Below are 26,126 nucleotides of genomic sequence, written 5' to 3' on the forward strand. Positions count from 1 at the left end.
TTCAGTCCCTGTTCCCCTCAACTCATTTTCATTTTAAGGCTTGAGAAAGTAAATATATCATGTTAGGCCTTTCTCAGACTAATCTTTGCTACCCAGTGAGGAGCCCTCTTCTTCTGCCTCTGACATAAAGTTCCCATATGGAAGATGAATCGTTTTGAAACTTGTTTCTTAGAGGACTTGATGAATAACAGCTTGTTTAGAGAACCTGACAAAGGGGCGGAAAGCATAGAACTCAGGGATAAGTGCTGAGAATAAAACCTCTGACTTGTTTTGCTTTGTTCAAGAAACTATGCGCAAGAGCATAAGTGGTGTCTAGTGTGCTTACCCAAGCGATTCTTTGGGTAGGACCACCCAAAGCAGAAAAGTATTTGCTCCCTCATCGGATCTGTTTTGGGCTATACAAGGTAGCGCACAGCTAGGAGGCACTAAATAGATGTCGTCTGAGCTTTATAATAGCCTTTGTGATGAAGGAGATTGGGAATACATTAGCATTTGTGAAGAACAATGTTTATAGAGCACTGGAAGATGCTCTTTGTTCTACTTATTGCTCTTAAATGCACTGTGTTGTGTGCTGTCCCTTGTAAAGAAGGATGATGCCACTCAATCAGCCACCATTAGCAGGGCTTACACTTTGTTTTTTTTCCAGCCATAGTAATGAGCTTGTATGAAGCCGCCGGCCCCCCTTTCCTGTCTAGGCAGTCTTGAAACCAATGGCGTGCACTGTGTGAAACAGCTGGTTAGGCTTCATGTTGGCCTTTCCAGGGATTAAAGCCTGTAACTGTGGCCTCATTATCACTAGACTGTAACACATGGAGCTCCCTGGCCCCACACCCGTAATGTGTTACAGCTCTATTTAAAATTAGATGACCACGGATACTCTGGGGACCGTCATGCCCTAGCGAAGGAACAGAAAATTCCCTGTTCCAATCTATAATTCTACTAAGTAAAGACTGGACCACCTGGTCCCGGCTCCATTCTGGGTACTTAGAAAGGTACTTTGACAACATGATCTGTACAAAACTTTACGGTGGTTGTTTTTTTTTTTTTTTAATTTAGTGATACATTTTTAAGAGGCAAACTACACAAAAGGAAGCACTGGAACCCCCTCTGAAAGAGCTGTTGCCTGAGTGGTGACACTGTTCATCACCATTCCTGAACACAACAGGGCATGTGCCTCAACCAAATGAGTAGATGTACGGTAGTATTGGACCATATGATATCTAGGTATTTTTATGACAGGTGCATTAGTATAGCAAGATAAGGGCCTACATGTAGTAACTGTGTTTTGAATACTCAGCAGAACAGGAAGTCCCGCCCTAAGAACTAGCCCACTCTTGGCCACATGAGCAATCTTAATGGAGTCTGAAAACAAAAGAACCATCTCCTATTGTTATGCCAAAGGAATCAAACCGAGTTGTGCAGGGGCAAACTAAATGGCTTACAGAGGGGGCATGTGGACTAAGTTAAGCAGGAAATTAGAGGCAAGAGAAATATTTTAGGGAGGCACCTTCGCATAGTAGATACAAGGCCAGACTTTAGGAAGTACCACGCTTGCCCTTAGCATTGATGTAGAAAAGCTAAAGATCTGTAATGGAACATGAAATGGTAGTTAAGAGTGTGGACTGTGGAGCCCAACTAATGCATTTGTGAGTTCAGCTGCTGACAAACTGTGTAACCTTGGGCAGGTTACTTAGCATTCCCCAGTTCCAGGTTCCTCATTTGTAAAATTGTATAGGGTGAGCAGTGAGATCGCCCATTTGTAGAGAGCAAGCAGAGTGTAAGGTTCAATAAACAAGATGGCCTTTTCTATCAGCAGAAGTAGGAGTAGATGTAAAAAAACAACCATCCTTGGGGCACCTGGGTGGCTCAATCGGTTAAGCGTCTGACTTCAGCTTGGGTCATGATCTGGTGATTCACAGGTTCACGTCCCATGTCAGGTTCTGTGCTGACAGCTCGGAGCCCGGAGCCTGCTTCAAATTCTGTGTCTCCCTCTCTCTCTCTCTCTCTGCCCCTCCTCTGTTCACGCCCTGTCTCTCTCTCTCTCTCTCAAAAATAAGTAAACATTAAAAAAAATTAAAAAAAAACATCCTCAGTGTGGATTAAATCCCTGTGACCTCATTAGCATCATATTTATGCTTATAAAACCTTAAATGTGAATATCGCCCTATCCTTCTGGCTCCCTTGCTCTTATTACCATGAGGCTCTCCTTGGATCTCCCTGAGCTCTCCAGTCGTCTTGCCCTCTTCCTGTTCTCTTAGTCAGTGAGCTTCCTTCTAGCCTCACTTGCCTGCCTTTCTTTCCCTCCTCAAATCCATTTCCATGCTGAAATACGAGTGATTAATCTAAATTATAAATCTTACCATGCTGTGGCTCTGGCAACTACTCATGATCATGGCTTGACATCGGCTCTTAGCAGGAAGCATCAAAACCTGATGAAGATTGCTGATAATTAAATGGACTTGTCTTGGGAGGAAAAGGGAGAAACAGTGCATTGTTTGTTTCTTTCTAGACTCTTTAGGCTAGATGCCAATGTTTCCATTTGAGTCCTAAGTGCTTGGCCAGGTCAAGAAGAAATTGTTGATGAAGTATCTAATGTGATGCCAAGAACCCAGCAGTACTCATCACACTGTAATTGATGATGAGGCCCAACAGTTGAGCAATCTGTTGGTTTAATATTCTTGAACCATCGTGGAGGTTAACTGAAATATCTCTTGCTCAAAATTGGGAGGCTTTTGTTACTTACTAGCTGTGTCATCTTGGGGCACATTCATCCTACTCTCTTGGCTTCAGATTTCCCATCTTTAATGAAGTTAAACTGGATGATCTCTCTTTTCCCTTGAGTCCTGATAAGGCATGCTTTCTTTATACCATCTGAGTGACTGAGGTTTGGAAGAAACAAAAACCCCATCATAAACAAATGTTCCTCCCGTTGCAATCTGGCTTCGATATAACTGGAATGGAGACATAAGAGAGATCAATGTAATTAACTGGCATAAAAATTAAATTGACAGTGTTGACCATTTTGGCCCACCAGCCCAATATACTCGAGAATTGGGAGTTTTAACTTTCATATTTGTTAGTTTGATTCCTGGCATTCTTATGTCCCAAAATGCTGCATGGAACTGCCTTTTTTTTTTCTTAAAGTGATTGATTGATTGATTTTGTAAAGATAACCTTTGAGATACTTCAACATAGCCCAGGCTGTTACAAGGCCCATTTTGGGGGGAATCAGTGTGACATGTTTGTTGGTTCAAAGATTGTTTCTTTAGGAGTATACACTACTGTGCTTCCCTCTTACAAGGAAAGTGCTTCCCAGCTTCACCACGAAGGATCCCCTCAGTTATTTGTTTTTATGAACTCCAGGACATGAATAATTAAAAGTATTAGACCATATTATTAAACAATAGCTTATTTCTCAGACTTTGTTAGGCAAACACTGTGTAACTGCTGCTTAGAGCTTTTGATCAGTGAGCTATGCAAGGTAATCAAAAGTTATCATTCTCGCTGAAAAGAAATGTATTTCTTTGAAATGAAGGAATGAAATCTTTTCTTGTGAAAAGAAAATGATATTTTAATTAGTTCCACCTTAGGTAAATGTAAAATTCCTGTTAGGAATTTGGAAATCAAATATCTTGGAAACTCCCAGATATTTAAATGAGATGCCTAATAATAATATAATATAATATAATATAATATAATATAATATAATTCCTAATAATAATGGCTATCATATTATTATCATATTAATGGTTATTACATTAATAATGGTAACTATTATTATTAGGTTGGTTGTTGCCTAATATATTCATTAAGTTCCCAAACTATAGACTATGGATGATGATGGTGATGATGATGTCAGTGCTGATGTGTATTGGCAATGTGTTTGAAGAACTGGCTTTCACCACCATATACATTTAATCCTCCTTTATTCCTGAGCTACGTAGAGGTTAAATTACTTACCCAGGGTCACACAACTAGGAACTGGTGGGATTTGAACCCAGGAAGGATTGAGCAGATGGGGGCAAGGACTGTGGTTCATAACCTATGAGCAGGCAAGGAGAGCACTTGGCTCAAAGGAATAAGTGAAGGAGAGACATTCACATTCATACCAGTTGAATCTTAAATTGTTGGACTATGGGAAGGCATCAGAGCTGTCGTGTGGAGAAGTGTTTGAGGTGCAAAGATCAAGTGGGAGGCAGGGCACGAAATTGTATTCTGCAGGTTAGTACCTGAGTTTGCGTTGAGGATTCTGTGAAGGCCAAAAGTTGGGCCGACCAAGAACTTATTGATCAGAGCTGTGAATTCCAAGCGCCTGACATGTTTGGGGGTGGGGGGTGGGGTGAGAAGAGGGGTGGAAGAGAATGTCACCATTTTAAGGCTGGGAACAAGAGTTGAGGAAGGAGAAAATGGCTCCCCCTGGACAATTGCATGTAGGCACTAAGGTGGGAGAAGGGAGAATGAGAAAAGCTAATTTTTTAGTTAATAACTGATGTTCTAGAATTTCAGGGTCTTTAGACCTCTGTGGATTAGGGATTTGTGGCAATTCTATACCACAGAATGCCACAAAATCCAGGATATTGGGATTCCAGCGTTAGGACTCTAGCAATTTAAGACAATGAAATGCTGAGGGAGGTTGGGGGGCCCAAAACCCAAGGATTTGAAAGGTAAATCTCTAGAGATGTTAAACACTAATCCCCTTTGCACTCCAAGTCAATCACAAGTTCAGCTTTTAGGACAGTAGAAATGGGATTAGGGGCAGGGGACAGGGTGGTGAATAGGGGAAAGCCACTGGGGCAGGGATGTTGGGCCTCTCTCCCTAGCAGCTTTAGCTGGAGCAGCTCCTATTTTATATTGAGGGATTTTTACATATGGTTTTGTTCAATAAAGGCATTCCAAAAAGAAAGAAAAAGGCAAAAATACTAAGGAAAAAAAGGGACGTGGAACCTCTATAAAGCATTCCAGTAAGCCCCCTTTGTCCTTTGTCCTTTTTGTTTCTTTTTAAGTTTATTTATTTATTTTTGACAGAGAGAGAGAGAGAGAGAGAGAGAGAGAGAGAGAGAGAGAAGGGGAGGGGGGAGGGCAGAGAGAGAGGGAAAGAGAATCCCAAGCTGTCAGCACGGAGCCCAACGTGGGGCTCGATCTCACAACCGTGAGATCATGACCTGAGCCGAAATCAAGAGTTGGCTGCCCAAGCTACTGAGCCACCCAGGTGCCCCACTACCTTTGTCCTTTTTGAAAACAGGGACAAGCACTAGCAAGGGTGTTTTGGCTTGGAGATGGGGAAGTAAATTGATAATAATAGCAGTTACCGTGTTAAGCGCCAACTCTGATCTGGGCACAGGACTGAATGCTTACATAGATTGTGCCTTTCAATTTCCTGTGGGTCTGTGAGGAAGATGCTATCATCTCATTTTGCAGATACTGTTACTTTTATGGCATCTGAAGGAAATGTGCAAGAAAAGGTATTTTTTAAATATTTATTTATTTTGAGGGAGAGAGAGAGAGCATGTATGAGCAGGGGAGAGGCAGAAAGAGAGAGAAGGAATCCCAAGCAGGCTCAGCGCTGTCAGTGCAGAGACAGTTGTGGGACTCGATCTCATGAACCATGATAATCACTTTCTGAGCTGAAATCAGGAGTCAGATGCTTAACCTCAGACTGAGCCACCCAGGTGCCCCAAGTAAAGGCATTTTTGAATATAATCCTACAAACAGATTTAGGTAGTTGTTCGGGGCTCATGCAGTTGAAATACACACCAAGTCAAGGTGATCTATTCTTTTGAGCCCAGGTGATTCTGAGTTCAGAAGGACCAATCACAAAGTGGCCCCTGAAATCAGAAATGTCTGATAGCTTATTCCACAAGAGAAGTGTTTTATGTTGGTTTATGTAGAAGATTCCTCCACAGAAAGGAAAGGTTTTGTTGCAGTTGCATGTTTGTTTGAAAAGACTTTTATTAATTTGTTCATTCAGCAAATACTTAATGAGCACGAACCGCGTGCTCTGAGCCCAGAATCTCAAATACACAAAACTGAGAGGCTGATTTCACATCAGCCTCAAACCTGAGGAATTTCTGAAACTTGTAAGTCCTGCTTTAGGTGACACCTGTTGAGTAAGGGCAATTTTTTAGTCAAGTTCCAATAGATATGTATGTACCTATGCAGAATGAAGAGAGCAGAATTTGTAGATTGTACATCATGAAATTCAGGAACCTTAGAATTTAGGGAGCTTGGCTGGCTCAGTCAGTGGAGCGTGCAACTCTTGATCTCGGAGTTGTGAGTTCAAGCCCCACGTTGGGCATAGATACTACTTTGAAATAAATTTTTTGGGGCTCCTGGGTGGCTCAGTCAGTTAAGCATCCAACTCTTGATTTCAGCTCAAGTCATGATCTCATGGTTCGTAAGTTCAAGCCCCAAGTCAGGCTCTATGCTGATAGCACAGAGCCTGCTTGACATTCTCTCTCACCCTCTCTCTCTGCCCATCCCCCACTCATTCTCTCTCTCTCTCTCTCTCAAAAAAAAAAAACCCAAAACCTTTAAAAAATAATAAAAATAATTAAATAAATTTGAAAATTTCAAAAAAATAAAGAACTGTAGAAATAAAGTGGCCCATTTCCTATATTTTACAGGTCAGAGTCAGACAGACTTGGACTATAAGCTGTTTAACTTAGGGCAGGTCACTTCACCTCTCTGAGCCTCAGCTTCCTTGTCTGTAATGTGGAGGTAATAGACATAAGGTGATTTATATTAAATTCTTAGTGCATTGTCTGACATGCACAACATGCTCCATATATTTTTACTGTTCTTGTGATCACTATTTTCTCAGTTGAGGGGACTGAAGCTCAGAACAGGGAAGTGACTGGCCCAAGGTCACACAGCTTGTTGATGTTAGGATAAATATTAGGACTCAGATCTCTCTTAGTAGTCAAATAGTCCTTATACTACCCCACTCATTTTATTCATTAGGAGCAGTAATGTAAACTTCCTAGGCTTAGGAGAAATATTTTGGTTCATCCAAGTAGAAGAAGGGAGAAGAATGGCAAAGAAATGGCTGACATAAGAAAAGAAATCCTGGACCCAGAAAACAAAAGAGCAAGTGATGTATAGAGAACAAAGGAGCAACAACAATTACTAGAAATTTTAAGTAGCAGTGTTGGAGCATTACCGTGTCCTGTGAATCACAGGACTGATCTCCATTCTTATTCCTTTACTCACCACAAACATTTCGATGAAATTGACGGGGTTTTCCTTTTTCTTGGGAATAGAGGTAGGGATGTGGTTCAGAATGCATGTGTGTTTCACAGAACGTTATCACTGTGAATTCAGCTTCACTACACAATTTCTATGTGCAAAGCAAAGACCCCTACAATTGAAGTTAGAATGGGAGCATGAATACTACCAGGACCTTAGGAATGATAGATTTTTAAAGGGTGGTGGGTTGGAGGGAAACGTCATAGAAGCTGTTGAGAAATTTTGAAAAAAAAAATGTCTCAATAGTAAGACTGCGTTGTCGTTAACTTGGTGTAGCTGCAGCACTAGGTAAGTACGGCACTGAGTGTGATTGATTTGTTACATAAAAATATTCTTAAGAGTCAGAAATCTATGAGGGGTGCCCGGGTGGCTCAGCTGGTTGAGAGTCCGCCTTCGGCTCAGGTCATGATCTCATGGTTTGTGGGTTCGAGCCCCGCATCGAGCTCTGTGCTGACAACCCAGAGCCTGGAGCCTGCTTCGGATTCTGTGTCTCCCCCTCTCTCTGCCCCTCCCCAACTCATGTTCTGTTTCTCTCTGTCTCAAAAATAAACAAACATTAAAAAAAATTAAAAAAAAAGAGATATCTATGGGAAAAGCACTCTGTCCATGTGCTAAGAGGAAAGGTTAATTTACAGTTGCCTAAACAAGAGATGATGTATTATTTCCTAAACCGTACTTCAGTTTAATCAGAGGACTACAATGTTAGCTGTTGCCACATCCGGGGAGTATTCAGAATATTCCAGGAGCTTCCTAAAAGGAGCAGGGCCATTTTGCTCAATTCATTACTGCATAGTGCTGGAAAGTCCGACTGGAATTACTGGCCCACCCAAAGGGATACATTAAGACTGTTTCAGCTGTAATTACCACACAAAAGGGGCGCTCCGTGCTTATTTCATCCTTGAATCTTGAGTTTGCTGATTTCCCTCTCCTAAAAATAATGACATTTTATTTCAAGTAAAATCTATGGATAGCAGCTGGATTGCTTATTCATTTGATAACTTTCACCTTCACAGGGCATCAGGTACTGTTTATACAGCGCTAGACATTGCAACAGGACAAGAGGTGAGTGCTAACATTCAATCCTGATTTTTTAATTGTCCTTTAATTCACACGAATCACATTTCTTCTTTGATAGCACCTATATCTGATAAAATGGGCGGCACTGGGTTGACGTGGGAATCTATTTCATAGATGTCCAAAGTGTCTAAAGTGGATGGTTTACTCGTGATTGACCAAAGAAAAGGGGTATGGGTTTGTGGCACTGAGAAAGAGCCTAGTAAGGTAAAGAATTTGTATGCCTTACTCTGTGTGCCAAATATATATATATGTGTGTGTGTCTATATATATATATATATATATATATATATATATGCGTGTGCGTGTTTAATGACTGTAACTCATTTGTGCATTTTAATCACCATTCAGGTGGCCATAAAGCAGATGAACCTTCAACAGCAGCCCAAAAAGGAATTAATTATTAATGAAATTCTGGTCATGAGGGAAAATAAGAACCCCAATATTGTTAATTATTTAGATAGGTAAGTGGTTTCCCTCATTGTGTACTTATTTTCTTTTCTTGGCAAATTATTTTATTTAACATCTGTTCATTTAGCATCCGTTCTCCAAATACTTCTCAATTGCTAGAAAAACCTCGCGGATGCTGCAAAAGAGTAGAGTATCACATCTATTGCTAAATTTGCACCCACTTTTCTTTGTCCACCATCAAACATTTGAAGACACATTTTATGGTCTTGCTTCTAAGCATGAGCAGTTTGTGTAATTTCCTTTTGAGCATCGTGACTCCGTGTTGGCAGGAAATAGACTACTGCGTATAGAGGAGAGCTGTGGTGTTTTAAACACTTCATCAACTGTTTGGAGCCAGTGCAGTCTCTGGGTGTCTAAGTGAAGAGGGCTGGCTGTAATGGCCCCGCTTTAATGGGCGCTTTGTGATTAACTGACAGTGAGGTCTAGGGAATTGAGACTTTAATCTCAAACCTTTTTCCTAGACCAGGTAATTAATGTCTCTTTCATCAGTGGTATTAGCAGTGGGTTATAAATAGGCATTTAAAGACAGCGCTAACTCTTCACTTGTGGTTAACATCTGTCTCATTCAATTTCAGTAAGTGTTTGTTTAGCACCGCTGTGCTGTGTACTCTGGGGGGATATAAAGGAAGTAAGACTAGGTCTGCAACCTCAATGAGCTTAAAATCTTGCTTTCTGTGTTTTGTGCCAGGTGGACCGGTGGGAAAGAAAGAGGGGGAAAGGGAGATTAAAAAAAAAAAAAGGAGTCAAATTTTACAGGCGAAGCCTATGTTTCATAAAGTGCCATTTAGGGACTATCTGTAGCAGAGGGACTTCACTCTGCTTTTTTCATTTTGTCAAAATGGCATTTGTACAAAATGGAGATTTCTAGGATGCTTTCTGTTACTGATGAGGTAGAGCCTGTAATTTTCACATTTAATAGGCTCCCCAGGTGAATCTTATAGGCACTGCAGTTCGAGCACCACTGGATAGAAAGTCTTGCTTCTTATTGATGTCAAACTTAGGGCAGGACAGGATCAGTGGGCTCACTCCATTCTCCAAAATTTCTCTCTCGCTGAGTTGGGGCGGGGAGGGGAAGAGAGACCCGATCATCCTGCTACTGTGCCTTCAGATGACTCCAGATGTTTTGAATTTTGTCCAAATTGTAGGGCTCTGGTGACCTTCCTCCCCATGTTTGATCATCTGCGCGTGCTCCTCAATAGGTGCCTAAAGAAATTGGGCATGTTGCCCCTGATTTCTGCTGGAGGATTGAGACCTCAGCACGGTAAATCCATGGTGAACAGGAGTCTTTTTGATTCAGAAACTGCTTGAAAAGAGTTCAGTAATTAATCCAGTAGCCTCAAAATCAATGCTGAGATCTGAATGCATATCTTGCAACTCTGTATACCATGGGCCACTTCAGTCCAAGAAGTCAACATTATGGCATATGATATAACATAGTGGCTATTCACTGATCCTGTTTATTGAAAGTAGCTTTTATAGTGGAATGACTGACAGTAGTCAGTCACCAGAGGCCTCCTTGCTCTTTTCCTTCCTCCATGGTGTGCCGTTATATCTGATGATCCTTTGACTTTCATGCATATTCTCTAATGCTAAGGAATATCTCATCACCGTCATGGATATTTTCCTCTTGTTATATAATGTGGCCAAATGCAGACATTAATTGTAAATTACCTTAATGGGGATATAAAAGAGTCCCCACTTCCTTAGACCTGAGTCAAAGTCTTTTTATTCTCTTCTTATAGCTACTTAGTGGGTGATGAACTATGGGTGGTCATGGAATACTTGGCTGGCGGCTCTTTGACTGATGTGGTCACCGAGACCTGTATGGATGAAGGCCAGATAGCAGCTGTGTGCAGAGAGGTAAGAAAATAGAGCGTTTCTAGCAGATGACAACACTAAAACCGGCAGTTCTTTTTCTCTGATTATCCAGAATGTGTAGAACATCAGAGCAATGATCGCGTGTCTTTTCTATGAAAAAAATTGGAGAGCCTAACTTCAATTTAAATCCTTTCCTAATCGCACTTTCCTACCCTCCCTTCCCAGCCTGTTGTATATTCTGGTCATTTTGCTATGGACCTTTTGAACTCTGTTACGCCATTTGCGAGGTGAATGCTCGGCCTGCATGTTGTAGTCTCGATGAACACGGAAAATAGCAATGGTGGCACGGAAGTTTCTTCACATTTGGGGGGATTTTTACACGCTGATGATTTTGTCCTGCACGCACAACGTGAGCTACGTGAATTACAAACCACTGTAATCCCATCATTCTCGAGAAGGCAATTTAAGCAAGGTCCTCCCTCAGCCCAGACAGTCGTTGCTTTCACAGTCCAATTTGGACATCCCTCACCCCCCTCCAGGGGGCCTGAGTCTGCCTCTTTTCCAATAACGGTGTCATATCCCTGGTTTTGAGCTAAACCGAGGACATGTTTTCTTATATTTTTTTCAATATTTAGAAACACACCCCTCTTTGGAGTCTCATCCGGGGCATTACCCTCCACCCCATTCATTGTGGTGAGGTTTTCTCTAGACACAAATAGGAACTCTGACCCACTGCTGCAACTTGAAAACCAATGGCGGGAACACAAAACCAAGTAATTTCGGCCAGTCTTTGCTTGCGTTTTATTTTAAATGGTTTGCTCAAATTTCCTCCTCCCTTGCTCTCCTCTCATCTGCCTTTCCTCCTCCCCAAGGATGCACGCATATCCACCAAACACATGTATTTTCTATTCATGCAGTGAAGCAAGCTTCTAATCCTTAGGAGAATATTCTACCCTGAGTCTACGGTTTCCATGTTGCATGGTGCAAAGCCATTTCCAAGCAAGTAACTGTAGCCACTTCATAGACTAGAAGTGGTTCCCAACCATGGCTGTCCATCAGAGGTAGCTTGGGGCACTCGTTTTAAAGGCAGATTCCTGGGTCCCACTTCAGGCCTACTGAATTAAATACCGTGGATACAGAAGCTTAGTACACCTGTTTAAGACCAAGCTGAATCCGTACCCTCCAGATACTAGGTCAAAGTATGATTATTAATTGGTTAGTTTGGCTGACTCAGAAGCTTTTATAATGTATTCTGCTAAGTTACAGCATTGATGTAAACAGTAATGTGATTTCAAAATGATAATACAATAGTAATCTATTTTCCTTGACAATGCAAAAGTATGCCTTTGCCCCAAGTATATCTAGAAACGAAATGTAAATTGTTTTAAATTCTTTGCGATATAATTAGAACTTTTTTTTTTTTTCTGATTCAATAGTGCCTCCAAGCTTTGGATTTCTTGCACTCAAACCAAGTGATCCATAGAGACATAAAGAGTGACAATATCCTTCTTGGGATGGATGGCTCTGTTAAATTGAGTAGGTATTTTGGTTCAGATGGTGTTTGAAAGAATATTGGAGGATTTCTGCTCATTTACTGTCTATCTTGAGATGAAAATGGCTATTGAAGGTGATTGGTTTAAAGGCATTTAGAGCCCAGTTTGAAGTAAAGAATTTTTTTCTAATTCTGTGTTCCTGTAGATCGTGGCCAGATTCTGAGGGGTTAACATTTCAGAATTTCTAGTGACTTCTATCTGCTGGATGATAAATACCTAAATAGAAAGCTGAAAGATTCTATAAGTTAAAAGGAACAGTAATGGGGAGGGAACCAGACTGAGGTCTAGGAAAAATGACATCACATTCATAAGTTATTTCAGACCCTTTTAAAATCAGGGCCACTGGAGAGATCAGGTAATAATAGATATGAGCTAGGGACTTGTGGAAGCTCAGTGTCGAACAGAAGAAGGTACAGCCATATCTGAAAGTGATCTATTGTTAAAAAAAAAAACATAAGAAGAATTTGGGGCACCTGGCTGGCCCAGTCATTTGGGCGTCTGACTTGATTTCAGCTCAGGTCATAATCTCACGGTCATGGGATCAAGCCCCTTGTTGGACTCCGTGCTGAGCCTGCTTGGGATTCGCTCTCTCCCTCTCTCTCTGCCCCTCCCCTGCTCATGCTCTCTCTCTCTCTCTCTCAAAATAAATAAACATTAAAAAAAAAAAAACAGGGGCGCCTGGGTGGCTCAGTCGGTTGAGCGTCCGACTTCAGCTCAGGTCACGATCTCGCGGTGAGTTCAAGCCCTGCGTCAGGCCCTGGGCTGATGGCTCAGAGCCTGGAGCCTGCTTCGGATTCTGTGTCTCCCTCTCTCTCTGCCCCTCCCCCGTTCATGCTCTGTCTCTCTATGTCTCAAAAATAAATAAATGTTAAAAAAAATAAAAAAAAAAAAACCCAGAGGAATTTGACTTGATTTTAACGGACTTTTCTTCTCTGCAGCTGATTTTGGGTTCTGCGCCCAGATCACCCCTGAGCAAAGTAAACGAAGTACTATGGTGGGAACTCCCTATTGGATGGCACCTGAGGTGGTGACTCGAAAAGCTTACGGTCCGAAAGTTGATATCTGGTCTCTGGGGATTATGGCAATCGAAATGGTGGAAGGTGAACCCCCTTACCTTAATGAAAATCCACTCAGGGTAAGTAAAATGAAAACATAGGTAATTCAGCCCCCAGGAAAGGGGCCAAATGTCATTCCTTGTCTCCACCAAAAGTGCCCAGAACAGGCCCTTCCCTGAGACGAGTGACACAGAAGCTCCAAGTTCTACTTCGCAAAATTACTGTGAGCTCATGTCAGTATCTCTTAAGATGTCTCCGCGGTTTTTCCAGGTGCTTTGATATCAGGATTTCTAACGGCAGGGGTCTATAAAATTCTTCAGTATCGCTTTCTACTGTTAAAAAAAAAAAAGCATAGCTCAAAAAAAAAAGTGAGATGTGGGAAGAAAAGTATTTTTTATCACATGCCATGGTTCAATGATCTATCTAGGAAACACTTGTTGTACAGTCACGTTAACAAAGTGAATAAACGCATTTCCAGGACACCTATAATTTTTAAATTAGATTTTGTCTCATTGTCAGTAATGATTTATTGAGCAGCCGCAGCTGGGTGGGTATCGAATGGAACACGAGAGAGACGCCGTGCCAGCCTGGTGGAAGCACAAACTTAATTAGACTGTCTAGTAGAAAATTAATGGAGATAGTTTGTGTTGGGTAACTCAGTTTGCTACTGCAGAAGCAGGTTTGGTCCTCTTGTGGTCTGGTTACCTCTGGAAAGAGAAAAGCTCCGTTTCACAGCCTAACACCATCTTTATTCAGAGAGAAGCCATGGATCACGAGAGTAAAGGGCAAAGGAGCAGGAACGAAACGCCCGCTCAGCCCTGAAGTGAGCCAGCAGCTATTTTGTTGTGTAGAGGCTAAGGGAGAGCCAGAAGCTGTGTTACATATTTAAAGGGCATCCCGCTTTTGAAAAAGGAAACGCGCACACATTCAAATTCTACTCTCAAAACACAAATAGGGTGCCAGCGCCAAAGGCATCCTGTGTATTGTTTACACCATTACCACTGAGTCTAAAATCGAATTTGGTCCTTGGTATAAACAAATTGTCCTCGGCAAATGGTTCGGCGTCTACATGTTAAGCTGATAAAATCCATCTTCAAGCCAGATATACGTGGCTTTCTGGATATGTAAAGCAACGTACAAACTAATTGTCTAGTTGTTTTCACATTGAACCTTTTGTAGTTGGGAGCTGTGTTCCCGCGAATGGAGAGGGGGACAGCCTCCTCCTCGTCCCCTCCTAATTCCTCTCTGGCACTTGGCCTCTTGTCCAGTCCCTGCACTGATTAGAAAACAACAGATAGGAGCAAATGCCCTAATGAATGCTACGGGCTATTGCTCTGGTCTCATGAAACAATCTGGAAGTGAGATGTGCACATTGATTAGCTGCCTGCGGGGCTGAGTGGAAAAGAAGGGGCATTTTCCCACCGTTTGTGGGTCAGCCCTCCATGAATTTAATCAAGCCCACCCCTGACCTATGGACCAGCGCATCAGGATAATTACTTGGGCTTATCCTTATTGTTTAACCACCTTTGCCCATTAAGAAATAGCAGTGAAAGAACACATCAGGCCTCTTGTTTCCATGGATTTCCTCCACTAAGTCTTCGGAGTTTGGAGGCACTAAACGGATTACGGCTATTTTGCTTTCTGCCTTCTAATGAGTAATTTACAACCTGCAAAATTTAAGGATTAAATAAATGGTGCTGTAAAGCAACTGGTCTCGGTAATGCATTTATTACCTTCCTCAGTTCCCCAATTACAATTGATCGCTCTTTAGCTAGGCTGTTAATTGTTAGAAAAAAGGAAACAAGTTTTAATCTTTATAGGCATCTTCCAGCCTAGGATTAGAACTCATAATGAACAGCTTGTCTCTTAGAATCCACAGCCTTGTATCTAAACAAGTACTTTCAGATTAACAAGCCACCAGGTTCAGGAAGCCTACATTAAGGCCATAACAAAAAGACTTGTCAGAAAGACCACCCTGTTGAATTCCACTGATAAGGATTTAGTCTAACTTTGCTCATTACTCTCCATGTGTGATCAACCCCCAATGACTCAATCAATCAACAGGTCCATATTGAGCCAGTGCTCTCTCTCTCTCTCTCTCTCTCTCTCTCTCTGCTAGGTGCCACAAGTGTTTTTTGAGTTTTGATTTTAAATATGTTGCCCTTGTGTTTGCTTAGAGAAAATACAAGGTCTTGGGATATATGCCCTTATTTGGGATTTGCAAAATGTGGTCTCCAAAACCATAGAGAGATTGGAGAGGAAAAGACATAACATGAGCCTGTAAGAAACCTGTATTTTCTTGGGTCCTGGTGACCAGGCTATGTGTGGGGAATTGCAGAATTACAGAGCTTTGGGAGAGGTATGAAAGAGAGGTAGATTAGTCCTTCTTTCTTTGAAATCCTTCCCATACTACCACCCACCCACCCCTTTGGGCTTTGAGGAGGAAAGAAGGAAAGAAGTGGAAGGAAGCAGCGTGGTAGAGGGTAGCACATCATAGTGAAAATTTTGGCCCGTGTAGTCAGGTGGATCCGGTGTGCCCTGCCTCCACAACCTAGAACCTCTATAACTTTCAACAAGTCACTTAAAACCTTTGTAACCCTGTTTCCTTTGCATAAAATGGGGGTAATACCTGTCTGGCAGAGGTAGCGTGAACACTAAATAAAATAATGCATGCAAATCACCTAGCACAGTGTCTAGCTCATTGTAGGAAATACATATATATGTATATTGTTTTCCAGTTTAGACAGGGTTCTGTAAAGCTCTGCCACAGAGCTTTGGGTTTGGTTTAGTCCTTGGCGTGGGAACCTGACATCACTGGTTCTTAAAGCTCCTTAGAGAGATAGATTGATTATACAAATAGAAAAGTCAGAAAGGAAAAAGAAAGGATCCTCAGAGTGCTTTTTACACATTCATAAATGGAAATTGGATTCCCCACTTCTGCAAAAACTTCCCCTTCACGGTAGCTATACTCCGGTCCCCACAAAAAGTAGACGGTTCTGCAGAGCTCAGTAAAATTACAATGAACAGGTAACACAGGAGAGGTTCAAGGTGAAGACTGGGGCTGTACATTTGGGGGCTTCTTGCCTTTTGTTGTGGTTTTGTGCGTGTGTCTCTATTGGGTCGGTTACAACCGAGCAAGCTCTTTATGAATGCTGCCAGTTAACATATCGCTGATGCAAGGAATCAGCTACTTCCCCCCGCCCCTAGTTATAAAGTGGTTGGAATTGTTTGAATGTAATTCACTCCGTACTAACTGACCCAGTTTGCTCATAAAATGAGTTTTAAAGGTCGTAGAATTATTTACTGATGTTATGAGGTTGGTACCCTTCCAGAGACAGAGAGGAGACAAGCTTCTTACCGTCCCCCACTGCCTGAAGTCTTTGCACTCAACATAATTGGCCTCGAACATGTTGTTCTGTGACCCATGGACATTTTTAGTGCGGTCTCCAGTAATAAAGTGCCTTGTTTCTTCTGTTTGCCAAAGCGACGGGATAAAATCGAACTTCGCCTGTGGATATGCCAATCAGTGTTGGTGTTCTGCTCATCTCCCCAACTTTTTTTTTGAATTGGAGATATGTGGTCTAAAACCTGTGGTCACAGTGACCCGCTTCTAAGTAAAGAGGGACGATCATTTCCATAAAACGGATCTTTTGCTTGTTTTTCTCAGCCCCAAAAGAGTACCCCTGTATGAACTTTGCATTCACATGTAATTGGGCTGTTCTTATCAATGAGTTTTGATGGAATTTGGTGTTTGTGAAATGTCCCAGTGACATCCGGTTGAGGTCCCTAGTGGACGGTGGGCAGATCCCTTTTTTACATGTGATTTTCCAAACCTTTATCCTAGTTGAAATGAACTTTAAATGTTGTCTTTCTACCCTTGCTTCAAGCGTCTGTGACACGGTAGCAAGCATTGGATGTTTGGAAGGCTGTTACTGGTATTAATAAGGGACGTCTGAATGCTAAAAACAGTATATAATGTAGGATGCGAACCACTGACCCCATAGCAGTGGATCTGCCCTGTGGTTGTGCACTGGAATCACCTAAGGAGCTTTAAGAACCAGTGATGTCGGGTTCCCACAGCAAGGACTAAACCGAATCCAAAGCTCTGTGGCAGAGCTTTATAGAACCCTGTCTGAACTGGAAAACAGTTCTTCACCAGCCCTCTTTGAGCATGATTCTTCAACCAGAAAAGATCATACTGTTATTCTGTACACATTTCTCCGTTTCCCCTAAAAAAATAAAATACCGTGAGTAACTCTGTCAGAGCCCTGTTGAAAAATCCCTTTGCACTTTACGGCATTTTCTGATTTCCCAGTCCGGTGGCACTATTAGAAAAAGGAATGACCTTAGCTCAGCATATACGTCCATGATACGCCATTTCTTTTTCAATTTTACTGATCCCAAAAAACAGAGTTTATCATGATGATGTGTTAGCTGCTGAGTACATTATTTATTATTTATTATCGGTGATAATAAAGCTATCAGTCTGACTGCTCACGATTAGGAGTGCATGACCTGGATGGCCAGAGAGAAGGGAGGGCACGGATCAAAAATCGGTCCTATTGCATACCCTACGAGGACAACGAGGCTCCCTGTTCTCCCTTTCCCCGCACCTAAAGCACTGCGCTAATGTCAGTTACCCTTACCCTTTATTACAGCACTAGGGAAATTCTGGTTGGCTTGGATGTCTAGAGAAGAGAGTTAAGCAGGAGAGAATCTCTAGCAACTGAAAAACAGCAACTAGGGGCCAACGTGCTTCTAGCTCCTCCAACCACTGGAACCTGTGCTGTGGATTGGAATGTCTGGCTTTGATGGCGCGTGCTCATTTGGAATTAAAGTCAGACATAAACTTCCTGAGCGCCGGAGAAGCAAGCATACTTTGCTAGCACTCAGTCAATATTGTTTTGAATGTATTTCAGGAAGAGCTGGGAGCATTCCCTTCTTTTTCCATAAACCACTGTGGAACAGCAAGGTTTGCTGATGGTTTGTTGACACTCCTACTCTGAAGGCAAACCTGTGCCTGAAAGGAGTGGTGAGTTGGGACCAACTGCAACTAAAATAATTATAGAACAGTAACAGGGTTTCTTTTTAATCAGTAAAAAAAAAAAAAAATACTGCCTGTCAAAGGATAGACAGCTCTTAAGAATCATTGGTTGTCAGGAATTTAGCACAGGAAAATGGGACCTAGCCATAGGAAAGCTGCAACTCTCATTTAGATTGTAATTCAGAAGCAGACGGCTCAGACTGGTGAGTTATGACCCGGAAGACAGCCAAAGAAGAAATTGATTCCACAGCACGCGAAAATCTGAGACTCTGACCAGGCAAAGAGGAGGGAAAGGAAGATCAAAAATGCAGTGACCGGGGACTTACTGTTGGCCGAGACGGATAGGCCCTTATCCTGATATCACCTTATCATTCCTTGGTGTCCTTAAAGCATGACTTGGGAATAAGCCAAGGATGCATATGCCTGTTGCCCGAATAGCTACCAGACCCATAACGAAGCAGTTAAGTCCCTCGAAATCAGAGCCCATCCTAAACAGACAAATCACGGAGTGTGCTGATGGGCTTTTGCCTAGTGAAATGCCCACTGGCATGTTTTATCCTGTGGCGTTTTCAGTCTGTGTTTTTGCCGATGAAACATAACGTCACCGAGAAAATCTGGGTTTTCTTGACTACTAAAGATGATTTCTAACTTTTGTCACCATTTTGAAACATACCTTTGTCAACCTGGTTGCGACATCATTTTAGAAGACTCTTTGCATCCTGATAAAAGGATGCTCTGAGATGTCTTACGTGAGCTTCTCAGCAGAGAGAGTTTAACTTGATGAAGGCAGTCTTACCTCTGTAGCTGGGAGAGGCAAAGTGCTAACATTGTCAGGAACAAGCTGATCTTTTTGCCGCTTCTTCTGCTTCCTTCCTTCTGTTCCTTCCTTCCCTCTTTCCTTCCCACCTTCCTTCCTTAATTCCTTCCTTCCTTCCCTCTTTCCTTCCCACCTTCCTTCCTTAATTCCTTCCTTCCTTCCCTAACTTTTCCTCCTCCTCCTCTTCCTCTTCCTCTTCTTTCTCCTCCTCGTCCTTCTCCTCCTCCCTCTCCCTCTCCCTCTCCTTCTCCTTCTGATTCTCTTCCACCCTCTCTTCCTCTTCCACCTCCTCCTTCTGTCAGGAATCGTCCCAGTGCTTAGATGGCAAAATTCATCATCACCTTTCTTCCACGAGTGGCCAATAAATGCGAGAGGATGAGACAAAGAGCTTTCTATTGTCTCTACCACCTGTCTACATCATGCGAATTGAAGAGTGAATTCTCTTCCCAGGTGTGCCAGTCAGGAAGTCCATGACCTTGCACAGGTTACTTCTTCCTTGGCCTCCATCTTCTTGTCACTTCAAAGAAGTGGAGCTTGATGAGATTATTGGTTGCCAGGGGACTTCACAAGGCCCTAGAATTCTACGGAGCTCCTTAGGCTTAAAGGGCCCAAGGGAGAGGTCACATGGCTCTTGATTCCACCAGAACAGGTCCTCTTTAATTGTTTTTCTGTATTGGGCTTCCACATGAGCGGTACCTAAGGAAAAGGAAAAACTCATGAGTCTCTGACTCAGATTCTGTGTTCTTGAGCTGTAGGTAGGCTACAGCCTTCCCTGACGGCTGGAAGAGCCATGGTTTGGGTGTGTGTTGTCTTTAGGACTGCTTCCAGAGGAGTGACCTTCAGGAAGCAGCTCGAAGATGTCTCTCTCATCACCTCCTGACTAAATCTGTATCCCATAAAGAGGGAAGATCCCCCTTCTCCTACCAAGCAAAGATACTTGACCATGTTGGGAGTGAAATAAGGCTGCATGTAGGGCCACACAGCCTGCTCTGACATGACTCTTGGGGAGAAGCCGGGAAACAACACTGCAGTGATAGAGCTACTGTAGGGATCCATAGGCTGCATTCTGGGGCATGAAGGGAAGAATCATATGCTACCATGTACAGAGCTGGTCAGCTGACCGACTGCTTACAAAGTAGAAGTCGCAACCAATTGATGTGAGCAACATAATGCATGTTTCACAGATCATGCCGTGGTTGGCTGTTTTGAACCCAATACAGGAATTTGGGTGAAAAGCCCAGAAGAATCAGGGAGTTAGTGCCCTACCTCCTCTAATGTTCTAAAATGAGACATGAAAAATGTGTCGTGTTCAATGGCACCTTAGAACCAGAAAGCAGGTGCGGGTTGAAGCGAAAATGGGAGGTGAAGAAGCCAATACACTAAAACTACAGGCAGTGCTTTGAGAAATTGTATGCGAGAAGACCAGAGAGATAGGGCAGTAGCAGAATGGGACTGAGGATCGGGTCCCTTTGGCCTCCCTGATTCTTTAGCTTCTATCTTCATTTCTCTTCCTCTGGGTTCCATCAGCCACCCTTCTCTCCCCTTTGTCATTTGCCCCTGTCCTTGCCCTGTGATCATCTGCTCCTTCTGCTTCCCCCAGCTTTTCTCCTCCACCTCCTGTCCCATTTTGCTTTGCCTCTTCTCCGTGCCTCTGCCTACCCTCATCCCCACTTCCAGATCCCCTCTGGTTCTCAATCCTGGGTTGCCACTTGGGCTGCCCTGGGGTTTCATTGTGAACACACATAGCCTGCTCCGTGTTTCTTGACAAGCACTATTAATCCTGAGAGATTAGAACGAGCACACCCATTGTTGGAGTCATCTGGTCTTTATTTTCTAGCAGTGGCCAGTCCTTGATGCTCGAAAGGAGCACTCTAAAACTAGACCAACACCTAATCAGTCAGTGGTACCTAATTACTTTTTGCCATCAACCTGTAAGAGGATCGATCTGTAATAGGTTCCTTTTGAATGACTTTTTAAGGATTAAACAAAAACAAGCACCGTCCCCCCCAGCCCCATGATGTGGTGACAGATGAGAACCACTATGGAAGACAAGTAGGGAACAGAATGACACCACATTGCATACTCAGCGATCACGCTGGACCGTTGGGATAAACAAGTCAACGTATGGAAGAAAACGTTAGGTGTACTATAGTAATTTCTTACTGCATATTTTGGCCCATTCGTTTTCTTCTTAGAAAGAAACATTAGGGCCTTTCATGACATCCATAAACACATCAGAGGTAGCAGTACACTCTGGCCTTTGACCTCTGAAATCCCAGGTCATGAGTAAACTAAGCCATGAGGTGTCAAGTCACTCGTTGCCAAATAACTCTCATAAAACACTCAAAGGTAGTTGGAAAGCCTAAGATGAGGGAGGAACCAGGACAGCAGGAGACTGCAGAGTACAGAGCTGCTTATAAACTCTCAACATACACATAGACACTGGAGAATACAGTGTGAAACCCTCTAACTGGTGACCTTTGTTCCCCATTTCCAAACAAGTGGAGAACGAACGATTGACCTCAAGAGTGTCCATTTCCTCTGTAGAGGTAAAGGCGAACTTTTCAGTGTGCCTCATTCCTTTTAAATGTTTATTTATTTTTGAGAGAAAGAGGGAAGGACAGAGAAGGAGGGAGACAGAGGATCTGAAGCAGGCTCTGTGCTGATAGCAGAGAGCCTGATGCCTGCTCCACCCTCAGGAACCGTGAGATCATGACCTGAGCCAAAGTCGGACATTTAACCCACTGAGCCACCCAGGCGCCCCAGTGTGCCTCATTTCTTGAGGAGCCCTTGTGTGCCTCTGCTAGGAGAATTCCTACCTCACAGACTGCAAACAGTGTGAGGTGTTATTTGCAGTGGTCAAGAGCAAGAACTCTGGACTCACACTCCCTCGATTCAAATATTGACTTCCTCGTTGCTAGTTGTGCGATACTGGACAAGCTAAATTAGTCCCACAGGCCTCAGTTCCTTCATCTGTCTCCGGGGGATCATAATCGAGTCTACCTCAGTGGGTTGTTGGGTGGATTAGGTCACCTAATAGTAATCACTGAATAAATGTTAGTTAGCTATTAAGACTTTCCATGGACATAGTATTTATAGAGATATTGAGACACAGATGAATAGCCTTCTTGGTCTTAGAGTTCAGTTACATTGTTTTGTTAAATAGATTTTTATTGGCTAGGTCAGGAGCCTTTTCACCATGTATAACACGATTTCCGTGGGAAAATGTGTTTTGAGTCCCAGATAGTCAACTTAGAAAGAAATGTTTGTACCACACCCAATCGTCTTTGTAAATTGAGCCTTTATATCAGTTCCGGAGCCTTTCATGGTTACTAACACATTGCCATGTAAGTCCCCTGGTTTGTTTTCTAACATCTTAATCTAAACTTTATAAAGTGTTATAATGAACTGAAGTCACAAACTGAAGCTTTTTAATTAAATGGTTAGTCCTGTTGCAAAACTGCCTTAATGAAAATTTATTGGGTACATATGGATTGTTTTGGGGCCTCTTTGGAGAAATGTGGTAACTTCTAAGATGACTGCATTGATCTTTTTTAACCGAGGAAATTGCCAATAAGGTAAATTGAATTATTCCTTCAACTGGGTAGAGTAGTTTTCTCTGAGTACTTAGGAAAATTTTAGATGCACGTTGGAGTCAGTGAAAACTGTGATGTTTGTGTGTTATTGCCAAGAGACTTTAGAGTTATTATATTTTTTAATTTTTTTAAGTTTATTTATTTATTTTGAGAGAGCATAAGTGGGGGAGAGACAGAGGAAGAGAGAGAGAGAGTGAATCCCAAGCAGGCTCTGCACTGTCAGCATAGAGCCCGACACGGGGCTTGAACCAATGAACTGCAAGATAATGACCCAAGCGGAAATCAAGAGTCGGCCACTTAACCAACTGTGCCACCCTGGCGCCCCTAGAGTTATTATGAAGAATTCCAGAACATCAGAAACTTCTAGGTAACGTGTATATCAAGATCACCATGAAGGAAGCCACCATTTTATGCCCCGAGGTTGTCCTTCTAACTTTACAAACAAGGTCAGTAGGTCATAGGGCCTGCATTGCCCCACCTGAGGAATCAAACAGACCTTGCATAATGATGTAGCAAAAGACTAATCAAGACTGCCTTCGCTGTTCAGTCAGAGAAGACTACATTCCGGAACTATGTTTCAAGTTCCAGAGACCATCATCTTCTCCCCTTCCTGTCTGGCTTTGCCCATGCAGCAGATTACCATGTTATGGCCATCTTTTTCCAGTTTTCGCTCCCTTCGATGCCATCCCTTTCCAGAGCTCTTTTCCTCCTCCCACACCGAGGACCAGGTCATCAGAAGTTACCACATGCCAGGCCTGTGCGACTCAGAAAAGGCGCTTTGGTCATTCTCTGTGTATCTTCTCATATGTTGAATGATTCACTTAAGCTCTGAGCTTTAATACCTCGTGTTTCCAAGTCTGTTATAGTCCCAGCACAGTTAGGTGTGTTCATACATTTTGGCTCTCCTTTTATTCGGCAACGAACGCATTTCCTGGGCACCTGTTTGAGGCTAACTCTGTCTGCAGGGTAACCAGTTATCCCAGTTTGCTAGGGTACTGAAACCCAAAACAGTCCGCAGAAAACCAAGGTGGCTGATCACCCTGTCTGTGTGGGAGGGAGGGAGAAGGCTTGAAAGACGAAATGCCACGTGAAATAGAGCCTCAGCAGCAAGCAGAAGTTCACCAGGCGCTTATGAGAAACGGGGCTAGCATTTTAAGCAGATATTAAAGAGCATTTCTTATTCAGAGTTCAGTGAACAGACTGGCTTGAATGGTATGTGAGCTTTGGCCGGTGTGTGTACGTATGTGGGGGTGGGGGAAGAAGGGCTCTTGGGTAAGAAGAGAACACACTGAGGACCACAAAGACCACGGGGGCCCAATCATGGAGGACCGTCTATGCCATGCTAAGGAATCCTTACTGGATCCTGGGGACCAGTGGCTTTCAAAAGACGGTAGCGAGCCCTTGGTTCAAATGAAACCTTGCTTGGAAGCATAAAGAAATAGAGAAAAAAGAAATATTTCTCTCATTGAAACAGATATGTGTGGGTGCAGGCTCCTAGAGCCTTCACATGTATCTCCCTGTCCCGCCTCTTTGGAGGACTATTTTGGGGAGTACAGTTTGAAAACCACATATGTGGACCACAGAGGAGCCAACAAAGATTTTTTTCTAACAGCCAGCTCATTTTTTCTGCGTTTTCACTAGCTCAAGATAAAACCACACTGTGATCACTCATGCCGCGATCTATTTTCCCCAATCTTTCTTCATGTAAGACTTGACTTTGTTAGGGGGCGCCTGGGTGGCTCAGTCGGTTAGGCATCAGACTTGAGCTCAGGTCGTGATCTCGCGGTTTGTGGGTTCGAGCCCCACATCGGGCTCTGTGCAGACAAGTCAGAGGCTGGAGCCTGCTTCGGATTCTGTTGTCTCCCTCTCTGTCTCCGTTCCTCCCCCACCTGCACTCTGTCTCTGTCTCTCTCTCAAAAAAAAAAAAAAATTAAAAAAAAATTTTAACACACAAAAAAGAAAAAAAAGACTTGACTTTGTTAGTAAAACCCTTTTTGCTGTGATTGTTGTATTGGTTGCAACTGTATTTGTCTCCCATTAGCAGAGCAGTGGGTAGCAATTTTCTTTTTACAAAGATAGTACCCAGCTTATACGCAAGACGTGTTCCAAAAGTTCATTTTTAAGTTAATTATTTGGAACTCAGAGTACATTTTCCCATAGAAGCAGCATTGTGCGTAGTGAGTAGGTTCCCAGGCCATTCCACAAAGGCCAGTTTAGCCCATAATATAACTGAAAGTGTGGATTTTTGCAATGGAAATTAGTTGGATATAATACTGTTGCAATTAAAACGAAAACAATAGTTGAAAAAAAAAGTCTGGGTTTTTGTTTCCCTCAAGGGTTAGCACTTGATGAAAAGCAGGTTTAATCCTAGGAAGACAAAGAGAAATACATGAGGAGTTTTGTGTGAGTTTGGACGGCACAGCTTTGGAAATTTTTTTTTACATAATGTTTGGGACGGTTTTGTAAATAAGAAAAGCAGTCGTGTTCTTGTAGAAAATTTGGAAAGTTGAAAAATATGTTTGAAAAATTCAATCACCAGTAATCCTACCACCCAGAGAGAACATATTGGTGTGTTTCCTTTCAACCTTTTCCTGACTATGTGTATTTTTTAAATCAAGCCAGCAGTATTAACAGAGTGCATCCCACATGAACTGCTGTGCAGTCTTTAAAATGATATTTATAGGGACACCCGGGTAGCTCAGTCAGTTAAGCCTCGAACTTCCGCACAGGTCATTATCTTGTGGAACGCGGGGCACCTGGGTAGCTCAGTCGGTTAAGCCTCGAACTTCTGCACAGGTCATTATCTTGTGGTCCGCAGGTTCGAGCCCTGTGTCGGGCTCTGTGTTGACAGCCTGGAGCCTGCTTCGGATTCTGTGTCTCCCTCTCTCCCTGCCCTTCCCCCGCTCGTTCTCTCTCTCTCTCTCTCTCTCTCTCTCTCTCAAAAGTAACATCAAACATTTTTTAATAAAATGATATTTAGGAAGAAGTTTTTAAAGCATCAAACAATATTTATGATCTAGTGTTTGAGTAAAAGGCATTCTTGCATCTGATGCCTCGATTGGGGGCCAAGGTGTGTAAGGCTACCAACCAAGATCCCCAACCTTCAGTCCCACCGCCACCCCCACTCCCCACAACAGATATCAGAGTTCCTCCTTTTTGTAGAAATTCGGAAGAGGACGTGCGTTCTCTTCCAAGTGTGGTGAAGTTCATAGCACTGGCTCCTTATTCTGATTTTCCTTCAGATTCCTGAACTTTCTTCTCCCTTTCTCCGGTGTATCACCAACCCTACTCATGCTGCACAACCCTGATGAAGGCCGTTTTGTAATTCATGAATAGAAAGAGGGGCACACGTTTCCTGAGGTAATGAGGCATGGACTAAAGAGAAGTGAGAAGGATTTGGGCAGAAGTGTATGTGTACTTGTAAGGCAGGAGATTATGTGGAGGAAACTGTAT

At 42.8% G+C, this 26,126-nt stretch overlaps 1 protein-coding gene across 4 annotated transcripts in view; it reads left to right on the forward strand.

Moving 5' to 3' along the window:
- Positions 1 to 26,126, forward strand: part of PAK3 (p21 (RAC1) activated kinase 3) — a 92,385-nt gene that overhangs the window by 59,225 nt on the left and 7,034 nt on the right. For all 4 annotated transcript variants that reach the window (XM_047081981.1, XM_047081982.1, XM_047081983.1 and 1 more), the window contains 5 exons: positions 8,259 to 8,307; positions 8,671 to 8,783; positions 10,533 to 10,650; positions 12,045 to 12,144; positions 13,100 to 13,296. In XM_047081981.1, the coding sequence (XP_046937937.1) occupies positions 8,259 to 8,307; positions 8,671 to 8,783; positions 10,533 to 10,650; positions 12,045 to 12,144; positions 13,100 to 13,296 (577 nt within the window). The remainder of the gene's footprint in view (positions 1 to 8,258; positions 8,308 to 8,670; positions 8,784 to 10,532; positions 10,651 to 12,044; positions 12,145 to 13,099; positions 13,297 to 26,126) is intronic.

The sequence above is a fragment of the Lynx rufus genome, unplaced genomic scaffold, assembly GCF_022079265.1.
Source record: "Lynx rufus isolate CCGP_SWC_20201006 ecotype Redwood Valley unplaced genomic scaffold, mLynRuf1.p SCAF_19, whole genome shotgun sequence".
Taxonomy (NCBI): domain Eukaryota; kingdom Metazoa; phylum Chordata; class Mammalia; order Carnivora; family Felidae; genus Lynx; species Lynx rufus.